General features: G+C 46.7%; 1 protein-coding gene across 1 annotated transcript; it reads right to left on the minus strand.

Moving 5' to 3' along the window:
- Positions 1–862: 862 nt before the first annotated feature.
- LOC101761680 (putative 1-phosphatidylinositol-3-phosphate 5-kinase FAB1C) lies at positions 863–8,563 on the minus strand. Its single transcript, XM_004956713.2, has 11 exons — positions 7,781–8,563; positions 6,814–7,506; positions 6,576–6,729; positions 6,164–6,502; positions 5,160–5,996; positions 4,698–5,029; positions 4,486–4,612; positions 4,216–4,374; positions 2,651–4,126; positions 2,299–2,565; positions 863–1,525 (listed from the first exon to the last, which is right to left on the minus strand). Exons 1-11 carry the CDS (start codon positions 8,044–8,046, stop codon positions 1,271–1,273), a joined length of 4,905 nt encoding a protein of 1,634 aa, XP_004956770.1. The 5' UTR covers positions 8,047–8,563; the 3' UTR covers positions 863–1,270.
- Between the last annotated feature and the right edge of the window lie 4,221 nt (positions 8,564–12,784).

Genomic DNA, 12,784 nt, shown 5'->3' on the forward strand with positions numbered 1-12,784 from the left:
GAACCCAAGTAAAAGTTTACTGCGCGCAGATTGGCGGCGGAAATGAAATGGGGGAGGAGAATTATACCTCGGAATAGGACGGGAGCGGCCGCAGCGGCGGCGGAGGCGGGGGAGGGGCGAGCTCGGGGGCGGCGCCGGAGCCGGCGTCGTCCGCCATGGATGCAGCGGGGCGGGGCGGCTGCGCTAAGCTCTCGTGGTGTGGCGGCGCGTCGCCGTGAATGGGGTTTGGTGTTCTGTGGAGAGGGGAATTGGGGTTTTGGGTCGGTGAAGGCGACGGGGACGAGGAGACTTACCGCAGGGTTTTCTACGTAATACCACCGACATGTGGGCCAGGAAAGTAAGCTCCTGGCCTTGCCCCACCTCGCAGTGAAAAATTGGAAGCCCTCGGCTGTGCAGAAATGAAGGCAGTAGGTTCGTGTGGGAACGGAAGGGCCGCTGCTGTCGCGAGGGTTTTTTTTGTCAGGTCGTGGAGGGAACCGCTGATGGACGGCAGGATTCGGTTGGTGGCAGGACTGGAGGGCGCGGAGAGAGTAGTAGGTGTGTACGGGGATCCGTGATGTGGCGCCGCGCACTTTTCGTGCTTTTGTCGCGACATGCGTTCGAGGCTTCAGCCCACTCTACGGAGAGAGAAGGCCGTCGTGCGGTCGAACCCACGAGTTTTGTTCACATGGGCTAGGCCTGAGTGAACCCAATATGGCCCAAACGAAGTACTAGTTGTTTTCCTTCACTTCGAACGACTACTGATCAGTGTGATTACTGAACATCTCAAAAAAAAAAAAGATTGGTGATTACTGAAACCCTGCTGAGCGACAGGGCGAGGCAGAAAGGTTAGATGCGCAGTCAAGATTCAAGAACACACTCATTCAAGAAAATAAAGCAACTGAGCTGTTACATGTTGTATTAACCTCCCTTGTACAATTTCTCGGTATCTGATACATCAATCAAAAGAATACAGCGAAACTCGGCGTTAAATAACCCGCCGTCGCTCACCGTGATTTACATTGCAATCAAGCCTTCCTCAGGTGTTTCTCGACACTGCAATGGTCATGCTTGTGTCACAGTCCATCCAGATCAGGGCCTGATCCTCTCATATATCTGCTCTATAGCTAAACATGTTACCTGTTGGTTAAAAAATGGAGGCAACAAGCAACTAAAGAATGCCTATTCGTCTCAGTTCATCCTTTCGCTCAAAATTCGCCAAAGGATGATGAATGGGTGATGCTTTCGCTGACAAAGTTGCAGCTAAAACACCAAAGAGGATATAGCTGCCTCAGGAGGTCCACTGGTCAGGGACGGCGAGGAAGTACCTCGACATGGCCTTCCTGAACCTCTTCTTGTACTGGATTGGAGAAATCACAGTGGGGGACTCGTTCTTGGGCCCGCCCAGGATGCCTGAGGCTTTCACCCATGTCTCCAGCTGCTTGTCCCAGGTGTACTGCCGCAGGAAGTCGATGATGCCCACAACCAGCTCGCTCTTCTCCTCATCAATGCCGACCAGAAGAGAGTAGTCCATGACATCCAAAGACTGCGAGATGGATCATGTTAGCATATGCGATGATGATGCAAGGTTCCCAGTCATGCTATATCTAGTTTATGCTACAGTTTCTATAATTAAGAGAGAGTTGCTGTAACATATAGTTTGACAAAAATTCCAAAAAATAAAAGGTCTGCAACAATTATGTGCAAATGACGATAACTTGCATAAAATTGGACAACGATGGTAAGAGCAAATAGTCCACATCGTGGCATCAAATCCTTACATTTTAGATTGCTGTATTGTTAATTTACTATAACTTTTAACGGATAATCCTAGTGCCACAACAAATAAGCAAAGCCTATCAATGTGCTATGATTCTTTTCTTAGAAAGGCCAGAAAATAACACCTTTCTCCTTAGTTCACAGACTGGAGACAAATAAAAGAATTCAAAAAGGTCACATACATGATATTGGATACCATTGAGATTTAAAAACTTTAACAGCCTGTTCAGAAAATGTTTTTTCGGATCAAAATCCCTAGGATCTAGTATTAACTTGAACAAAATCCTTAAAATCAATAGCGTGATACTCCTCAACAAAACAGGCCCTAAAACGGTTAGCATCGTCTAGAATAATGAGCATGTTTGTCGAACAGAGAAATTTCAGGGAAAGAAGACATCCACTGTTGCATGCAAAAAGGAGCCTCAGCACTATCTCATTAGATAAATTAAGTATCATCTAAAATAGTAAAAAGATAAGTCATGAAGGTCTCTATATTTGCCAGTAAATTTATAAGTCTAAGAAGTTAAAAGAGCTACATACCGCAAGAAATGATGTATCATTCCAGACAGCTCTTTCCAATCTTCGTTTTGCCTTACTCCCCAAAAACATAGGCTTTGTATGTAGTGCTTCTATGAGATTAGAGTCTAAAAGGACTTTATTGTGTCCCGAAGTATCAGAATTATAACGTGAACGCACAGAACCCTTCAGATCATAGACCCTAGATATTGTTCTCTGGAAGAAAATGTTCTCCATCACCATCAGATCCATCTTCACCTCACGCCCACCTTTCAAACTCTTGATACCAACCTGGATGAGGCGAACAGTATAAGTTAGTAAAAACTCAGAATAGAGAAAAATGCAGCTGGATAGAGGGTTCAATATAAAAATCAACCTGATATAGTCCCATTATTTTCGCAAGACATGTCGGGCTTCTGGAACTCAATGATTCTGTCAAGTGCCTGAAGTAGTGAGGAGCAAATTCTACAAAAGAGTCGAGCTCTGTCTTGGTGACTTGTTTAATAATGAATCTCTCATCCATTGTCTTTGCAAAGTAAACATTGCTTTTTCCACCTTGTGCACTCCATCGCTTACAACGACTTAGTGAGCGTATGTAATCAATATCACTTGGACAGCATTTCTTTCTGAGTGCATCAAACTGCCTTGCAAAGTAGCAAGTGACAGAAAACTTAGTACTATCTGCAGAAGATACATCATCATCGAAATTGAACCTGAAGTGGGTTCCTTTCAAATCTGAAAGGTCTTCATGCAAGGAAGAAGATCCATCAAGTCTATTACTGCTGGCCTTAGTAAAATCTGAAAAGCTGGAGCTTGCATTCATTTTATGTGTGACATGCTCAACATACTCTTGCGATGTCATAGCATATGACACAACACTGGTTGGGTCATCATCATAGACAGTGATAACAACAGAACCTTCACAGCTAATATTGGGCAGAAGCAGTCGTGCCCCATTCTTCACCATATCAGAAGCCGATGTAATATATTTAGGTGCACGTGTAAGAACAGAATTTAAGTTTCCTCTTGTCCTGGGAGATATTTGAGAAAATGCTCTCCGCATGTTTGTCATCGGATCCTTCACAAGGCTCGTCAAGTCTCTAAAGGAATCAGCTGGTTTCAATGCTGAATGCAATGAAGCAGGCACTAATCCAGTTTGTTCCCGCTGATGCAATCTCAATACAGCATCAAATGAGTGGATCCGGACTGGGGCGGTAGCCTTCTTGCAACTTGGATTGTTCAACAAGCTAAAAGATCTATTTTCATCTGCTTTGGTCAAATCATGTGGAAGATTATAGTGTAATTCACCAGATCCAGACCATGCCATATCTATTTTGTCTGCTAAAATAGATGCAAGTGATGGTAACCTCTCTACTGGATCTGTCTTGATGGGATCTTCAGATACATGATGTCCTTCATATATATTGAATTTGCTGAAGACCAAATCAAGACCTCCTGCATCACCTGCAACACCATCCATGAGCCCAATTTGCAAATCTTTCTCAACCATGGCAGACTGGTGATCTTTCGAGTGGCCTTCTGTAGACAAGAGAGATTTCCTTGGACTTCCTGTAGAACGTCGAGGACATGGTTCTTGCCAGGTACCTCCAAGTCTTGTAATTGCCTGGTGCAATTCAGGTCTCGCTTCATTGGTCCCTTGGGGTTTTTCTTGATTGAAGGAATCAGTTCTGGAAACATCACCACCTTCCCTAAGTGAATCTATGCCACACAACCTGCAGTCCCATGTGTGAGCATCTAGGAACAGACCGCGTCTAATACGGTTGAGCTCCAAAATATCAATCTTTGATTTAACTGAATGAGCACTCCCCCTTATAACTGGTAGAAGCAAAGCCTAAGGTAAAAAAAATCACAAAACGTCAGCACAAAAAAAATAACATGAAGCATGAGATGAATAAAAAAAGAGAACTTAGGAGGCACTACCTCATACTCATTTCTTTCTATGTTAAGCAAATCTTTCATCTCCATTATCTGCCTTTGCATGCTTGTTTTGACGGAATCATCCTCGGTGATGATACTTTTCTCAATATTATGAAGTAAATCATATACCTCCTTGTGCAAGGATTCCATCTTGCCAAATACCTGAAAGAAAAATGTTACAAGCATTTCGTCATCTCTGCTGCAATCAAAATTGGGATGTGGAGCTGCAAATGAATCAACGTATCTTTAATATCAACTATTTTAACTGCATACCTCAACTGCCTCTCTTTTAACCCACTCTTGTGTAGCATGGAAACTGAAATCTAGTACTGGGGGTGGAAGGTTAACGGATAGAGTAACCATGGGACTATACTGAAAGGCGGCCACCATATTTCCATACCTGCAATATTATGTACGCAAATTGAATCTTCACTGCAGGACTGGATGAGGCTGGGAACATAAAAAAGGTAAAAAGAGCTATATACCCATAGAAACGAAGGCAATCCCTTTGGAGAGAATGGCCACAACTAGCAACTCGGTTAGCAGTCATATGATTTGAGAAGCTGAGCTCCAGGAACTTGCCAAATGATAGGCCCCAAGCAGCATCAGACATAATTACTCTATGAGTTGCTGGTGGCATTCCATCTTTAGGCTTACACCTCATACATCTGTGCCACATCCATATCCTTCCATCATGTTCACCTGGTAACTTTTGAGACAGAAAGCGTCTAACACTGATTGTTAGGCTGCCATGCTGATGCATATAGCACCTAACATGTGATTCTGAAGGTTCCTTGCATGATGGGCAGCAATACGCCTGAAAAGAAACACAATGAAGAATGAAGTTTAGAAAAAATAACAAAGGAGTTCTTTCGAAGAGGGGGGGGGGGGGGGGGGGGGGGGGGTATTTTCACATAATAGGTTACATAGAAGAATATCAGAAGTACCTGATCAAATAAGTCCTCACGGAGGTACCTCCCTAGTGGCTTATCGACGCTACCATAAAACTTGATGCGGAGGAGGTGAGAACGTTCACATGCCAAGCTTTTTGGGATGCAGGTACTTGAGAGCGAAACTAAGATGCTCTGATTGTTGTCGGTACCAGATAAGTAACCAGCAGATAGCTCATCTTTGACATCTGTATTCCCTGATTGTAAGTTGTCTATTGAGGGGTGACTCCTGCAGTTTTCCAAAAGGCATGGTTTCATGCTTGACGCACTAGCATGACAGGCATCAGAAGCAATTGAAGATTGCAAAAACTTGTATGAGTCATCATAATCTGTGACAGCACATGACATTCTGAAGTAATCACTGAGGGAACATGGAGATATTGAATGTTTAATGCATGAAGCATTTGGATGGCATGAGTTGGACAAAGCTTGAGAGTTGATACGGCCAGCTGGAAATTCAGATGCTCCACATTCAGGCACGGTTCCCTGGCTTACCCCATCAAATGGTAACAGAGTTGATGCTGATAACAGAGTTGGTGCTGCAGATATATTCTCAAAAATCTGGTTGATAGTAGCATTATGTGGATATCTCTCTTCAGTATCTCTGAGGTTCTCAGGAATATTATGATCAGCGGGGCTAGCAGAAACGTTATCTCTATGGGTTTGCAGATCTGGTGCATCTATCACAGGCATTGAAGGAATTCTTGGAACTGTTGCGCCCTCATCGGCAAGGAATGATGTCTCCAGGGAGAGGTGATAAGCAGCGAAGACTGCAAGTTGCATTGCACGCTTAATCTTCTTTAGTTCTTCCCGACAATTCCCTCTCAGAAGAACCTGCATGAAGTGTAGCACACTTATTTAATAAACAGTATGAAGAAATTTTGGAAATTTGGTTTTGAAAGTTTGTTTATTTCAGAGAATTTTAGTATAAGAACATGAATTAAAATAATGACAAAGACATCCTTTGAAATTCAAATTGAATGTCTTCAAAGAACCATTACCGTGCAACCCAAGCGCTTCAGACAGCCTTCAAAGAACATCAGAGTCTTAATTGAGCACTTCCCTGTGTGTTCTGCTGATGAGGATTCTGGAATTTTCTCCACCTTGAACAAGTCACACTGCCCTAGCCTTGCTGAGATGATGTTGTCAATTGATGAGGCAACCTGACCACCTGTGCATCTTGATATCCTATCCAAAAGTGGCCTCTTCACATTCAGAACTAATGAAATATCTTTTGCTAAGAGCTCCTGAGCAAAAGATGAGGCACTTTTCTCAATTAGAAGCACGTTAGGCTGCCTAGACTCGATCTTCCCAACAATAGTTCTTAAATGTTCCTTCTCCTGCAGTATAAGGTCATTCATCAATAAGATTGCAAGAAAAATATTTAAATAGCCAGAGTGAATAGACACAAACCTGTTCAAGTATAGTCCCTATGGATGCCAATTTATTCGATACTTTCTGGTACTCAAGGGCTCCTCCTAAAATGAGCAATTTGGCATTCCTGTGCTCTGAGACCATACGTTTGTGCCTTACATTCTTGGAGCAAACAATTCCTCTGACAAAATTGCTGCATTCAATAATTTGTTCATTAGTGACATATGATGAATAATCAAGACAAATTTTGTCAGTAGGTTGCAAGAGAAGGCGATACCTATCAGTTGGGTTTCCAGATGCTATGCATTTAATCTTCACATAATCACCAGGATCCATGCTGCCACCTTTCTTGGTATCAGGTTTCACATAGTTAGCAGCCTGCCATGCCAATGAGGACACTATGTCAAGCCAACTTTTGGAATCGTTGTCACTGGCCAAAGAAATGCCTTCCGCCGTCAGTAACTGTGCAACTAGAGCTCGAAAGTGCTTCAGCAAGTCATTCTGAACACCATCTTTATGAGCTCCACCAAAGACACCGTTGACACCAGCTATTTTATTAGCACTGAAGCAACTAGGTTCCGATAAAATATCATCGTCCTCATCATCGATTCCAAATATCCTTGATTCGACATCATCTATCTCATCTTCAGGTGGTGGTGGGCACCAAATATCATCACCAAAATCAACAATACGGGATAATGTGTTGACCTCTTCTCCCTCATCTGCGATGCCAGCAATGACTTTCTCCCGTGCATCATCTGAATCAGTCATTGTTGTTACATCATGATCAGAAGTATCATCCAGCCTCACTATGTAAGTAGGGGTCTCTGCAGGGCTTGGGGTCATCGATCTGTACACTGAGTTACTAACACTAACACTAGAATCTGTATCTGAAAAGTCATGTAAGAAGTCAGTCCCTGGGGCTAAAAACTGAGCCCCGGGTTCGTCAGCAGCCTCCTCCTCCACTCGCCTGCATCCACAACCACAAATCGATCCATGACAAAATATCAGATGTACACATCATGCATCTGCCCTTAGCCAATTGGTGTGTAACTTGGCTACAATCCCACACCCCTACTGCCTTTACGCACTAATTTCAGGTCCACAGAAAAAGGAACGAACCAGATTTAATACAATTCCATGGCAATCGACCAGACAACTTAACTACAGGTTTTTAAGGGTGCTTGACTTTGTTAAATCATTTACTACGGTTCTAAAAACTGAGGAGGTAGACTAGCATTTACCTAATATCACGGCAGGGAGGATGACAGCGCGGGGCGGCGTCGCCTTCGCCCCCAGATCTCGCCTCGGGCGGGCGGCGCGGCGGCGTGGGCGGGCCGACGGGCGAGGCGGCGCCCTGGGCCCTCGGCGTGCTCACGGCATGGCCCGCCTCCTGGCGCCGCCGCGTCTCGATCCGCGCGAGCTCGCCCTTCTGCACGTGGCACCGCTCGTGGTCGGCGGCGGCGGCGAGGGATCTGGCCTTCTCCACCGCGAACTCCAGCACCCCCATCCCCGCCACTTCACGCTAAGACGAAACACCAACAAAAGGGGGGAGGAGAAGCCCCGAGAAGTAGCAGGAGACGCCCCGAGCCGAAGCGACGCGGCCGCGCCCCGAAGCTTCCTTCCTTCCGTTTGATTGCGTCCGCTCCAAGTCAGCGCCCCACCCACGCGCAACCAACCACCCGGCACCGGTGCGGCCTGCGAGACGGCACTCCCGCCTCCGGCGGCGAACGAGCGAGCAATGCAGCCGACGAGCGGGACGAGGGGGTTCGATCGGCTTCAGCAAGCGCGGGGACGGCGGGCGGAGGCGGACGGCGAGGTCGGGGGATGCCAATTGAGCGCCGTGTTGCGAGAGGGAGAGGAAGAGGAGAACCCAAAGTGCATGCTGAGAGGGGTCGTGGCTTGGGGAGGAGAGGCGATGAGATGAGATTGGCGGCGGCGGCGGCGGGCGGTGGTGGTTCTTATACAGTTTTACGGGAATGGGAGATTCAGGAGGGAGATTTGAGAGGGATACCGGAACAGTGACGCCACTGCCGGACGGAGCTGGGATTTTAACGGCAGGTAGAGGCCGCCCGCGCGGTGGAAAAGCCTCGCTCTTCGCCTCTTGGGTATCTCTCCGTTTCGCTGGCTGGGCCCGGATGGTGCGTGCGTCTCTCGTGTCGCCGTCGCCTACGTAGTCTCGTACTAGCAGCGGACGGGGACGACAGCGGTGGCTTTCTTGCTTCGTAATCTCTGGTGTTCGTTTTCTCCTGTCCTGGCTTCGTTTTAGCATTCATTTATTAAAGTTCTTACATAGTACTGCTAAATTAAAGTCGAGAACCAATTGAAAGGAAAATGCAGATGCAGGGTGTAAAATAAAGAGGTCTTTTTCTAGAGAAAAAAATGCGTCGTTTCCGCGGGGATACATATGTTGGATGGGTTCCAGCCACTATCCATTTTCTTTTATATTTTTGTTATTATGTTATATAGCTTTAGTAATTAGTGGTGGCTAGTCAAAAGGAGAAGGTAGTGCATATACGGTAGTTTCATTACTTTTCACAATTTACTTGATGCCTATTTCCAGTTACTCCATATATGAGAAGCTTATGGGTAATTCATGGATAATGTTTTATGTTTCCTTATAAGCTATAGTAGGTAGTAATAAATTTACATGAAATACTCTTTTAACACCGAATCATAAAAGAACTACTCCCTCCGTTCCAAATTATAAGTCATTCTAACTCTCCAAATTAGTATTTTATTATATAAATTTGATAAAACTGAGATGTTTTAAATCTCTAAGAAAGTTAAAATGACTTATAATTTGGAACGGAGGGAGTATTGTATATTTTATAAGAAACAACGAATTAATTGGATAGCATTCACGAGTCTTAATAATTCTAATAAGTGAAATCTTGGACATCGATTATTCGAAATAGATTCAGGAACTGCTTGGTTCGTGGCCACTAAATGCCAAGCTAAGCTTGTGGCCGCCACCAACCTGCGGTGCAGGAATTCGGCGTCTAAGTTGCGGCGAGGAAAACAACCATGAATCAGTTATGTCCGCTTAGCTTTGTGTGGCGTGGCAAGCAACAAGCAGGAGGGATATGGTCTGGCGCGCCGCAATTTGGCAGGACGCGTCATGGCCTGGAACCAAGTAGCCCCGTTAGACATTAGGTGGTTAATAGCTTCGGGAGTCAACATGATTAAGGGGGTGTTTGTTTCTTTAGTCATTCCTAAAATTCCCATCACATCGAATGTTTAGATACTCGATGTTTAGATACTAATTAGGAGTATTAAACATAGACTAATTATAAAACCAATTATATAGATGGAGACTAATTTGCGAGACGAATCTATTAAGCCTAATTAGTCCATGATTTGACAATGTGATGCTACAGTAAACATGTGCTAATGATAGATTAATTAGGCTTAATAGATTCGTCTCGTGAATTAGTCTCCAGCTATGTAATTAGTTTTATAATTAGCTCATATTTAGTCTTCCTAATTAGCCTCCGAATATTCGATGTGATATAAATTTTAGTCCGGACTAAAGATCCAAACACCCTTTAAGACCTATAGATTTTATCTACCATGTCGCACATGGATTTCTCGTGTCAGAGATTTGTCAGTAGTAGATATCGCCATACTTTCCCTCCAAACATGATTTCTATGCTGGTAACATGCGCCAACTAACGTCACATCTCTTCGCTTGGCGAAGATACCATATTGGTATCTCGAAATCTTATGAAGCATACAAACGCCATGATTTCTTCACTACTTACACGTTACCGGCCACATGTAGGTGACAACTGACAAGTCAAAGAAGGTGCATCGTGAAAAAAACTACTATAGCACGGTTGAACCTCTACGATTTTTACTTTGTCACGCGAAAGGGAGGAATATTGTAGAGCCGTCTGGAAACTTCTTTATCCTCATGTTAACGTAGGAATCGTAAAGCCGTCTCTGAAATCACAAGGTCGAGAACACAAGCAATCATTCACCGAGGAATTAGAATCTTGGCTAACCTCCCAGCAGATGCAGCCACGCGGAGGGTTTTCGTTCACTTCGCAGGAAACCTGGAGTCCGTGTGGTGGCGACGCGAGGGCGAGGCTCTCCCTTCCGATCCAAGAACGGGAAACCCGTGGCGGCGAGTCAAAAAAAAAAAAGCCATGGTAGACCCGGCCTGAAGGATCGCTTCCAAGTTCCAGTTCTGATGAAGATCTGGGTCTCGAGCTCCGAAGCCGCCCTCGTGTCGTCCCACTCCGCGGCACGACGCGGGCGCGTGAACTCCGATCGATGGACGTTGGGCGAACGCCAGGTCCGCGGATCGGGGCAGCTCTCCGCTGGCTGGATCACATGATCCCTTCCCATCGGCCTCGTGCTCCCTCCCTCTCCCCCCGCGCGTCGACACGTGAGCGTGCGTGACAGCAGCCGCCGCCACCGTACATCTTTTGCCGCTTCACGCCTCTGCGCCACCGCCACCCGACAGGCGGAGGCCGGATTCCGCCGCCGCTCGCTGCTGGCGCAATCCATCCGTTGGGTGCAATCGCCGACGCCGTGCGTACCGGAGGCCGATACGTACGTGCCGTGTGTACGACGTAGGTGGTCACGAGGTCTTCGTATCAGGGTTCTGTCGTTCTTGATGTCCTCGAGCGAGAGAATGTCCCAGAGGCCAGACCCCAGTGATCCATATTCACCGGCCGGATGCAGGCTTTGAATCGATCACATGAGTTTGGCAGGGGAAAGGATCGGATGGATCGGCAGGGTGATTAAGGCACCGTATACAGTTGAGTTGCGAGACCGTACGAGTAGTAGCCGGTCGCCGGAGGATCCTAACGTGGAGGGAGGATGATCGACCATGTGCTCGCGCAGCATCCAACCGACCGTTGCGAGCGCGCCGTGCCAGTAAACAAACGGTGTCCTTGCTGAAGAACATCGCGCGCCCAGTTGGAACCGTGAGGAGCGTTGAAGGAGAAACACAAAAGAAAGACGCGTGCCAGCGCCTCAGCGGCCAAAAACAACGGGAGAGAGGAGGCCTGACGACGCTTGGTTAGCACTCGTGGTTATCGTCGCAGCAATCTGGCCGTTGAGCATGAGTGCATGAACACCTCTGAGCCGAATGAAAAAGGGCGGCAGAGAAAGAATGGTGTCCCAGGTAGTTCGTTCTCCAGTACAAACTCATCAGTCAGGTGATCAGGTCAGGTTCACAGGTCCCGTAGGCTTTTCCAGGTCAACGCACAGGCGTGCGCTCGGCGTGGACGCGTGTCCGGCCAGCACCAGCAGCTCCGCGCCGTGGTCACGCCCTGTCCGACGATGCCGTGAGTCCGTGGCCTCCCTCGCCGTATGGTATGGACGGCGTACGCCCCACGTACAGTGTCGTATCGTATCGCATACCTACCCCGTACCCGTACCCGCTCCCGTGATAATGGGGGCGGCCGGCCGGACTGCGCTTTTGCGTAGTGAATGCGACGGCCTTGATCGCTCCGAATGCATCGGCGCACACCTCCTTTTGGGGGTCGGTGCGTGCGTGCATTCACGCTCCCGCTCGCACACGTGACCGGCGGCGAAATTAAAGCCGCAAGGTGCACGGTACATTCCCCACTTGGGCGGTTTGCCCTGTCGACCTCAGCTTCCATGGGATGGAGCGGATGGACGGACGCGATCCGTTGAATTGCTTCCGGCTGTTCATCAGTCGATCCGAGTACTACTCGCAGCTAGACCTGAGCAAAGTTGGCCTAATCAAGTTCGACCCGTAGCTACATTAGGGCTGGGCATAGTGCAGGCATGAGTATTTTTCGGAGCGGGCTGGGCTCAAGTTCAGCCGAAAAAGGACGGCCCGGTTAATTTCCGGTCTAAATTTTGTGATCTCATTTATGGTTGTTTTTGGGCTAAGCTCGGACCGGGTCCGGCTCGGTTTTGGACTTCCCACACTTTCTTTTGTAGTTGGGGAATAATTAAATTAAATTAAATTGTCGGGTAGGGCTCGATCCTACCTGATTTTTTCAGGTCTAGTTTTAGAGCAGACATGATTGGGTCAAAACTCGGTGGGCTCGGACTTCGACTGTACTAAAATGCTTAGGTCTAGCGTGGCGTTAATTTTGGCAGCCTAAAAATATTGAACTGGACTATTTATTTTATTTATTTTTCAATGTAAAAATGATGAGCAGTCCAGTCCGACCCAAAAAAAAAAACCATACAAACTTCATCCCGACAGTTCTTTCGGGCTTGGGCACATCTTTTGGCGTTTTCTCATGTCTACTTGCGGC

Source organism: Setaria italica, chromosome II, assembly GCF_000263155.2.
Source record: "Setaria italica strain Yugu1 chromosome II, Setaria_italica_v2.0, whole genome shotgun sequence".
NCBI lineage: Eukaryota > Viridiplantae > Streptophyta > Magnoliopsida > Poales > Poaceae > Setaria > Setaria italica.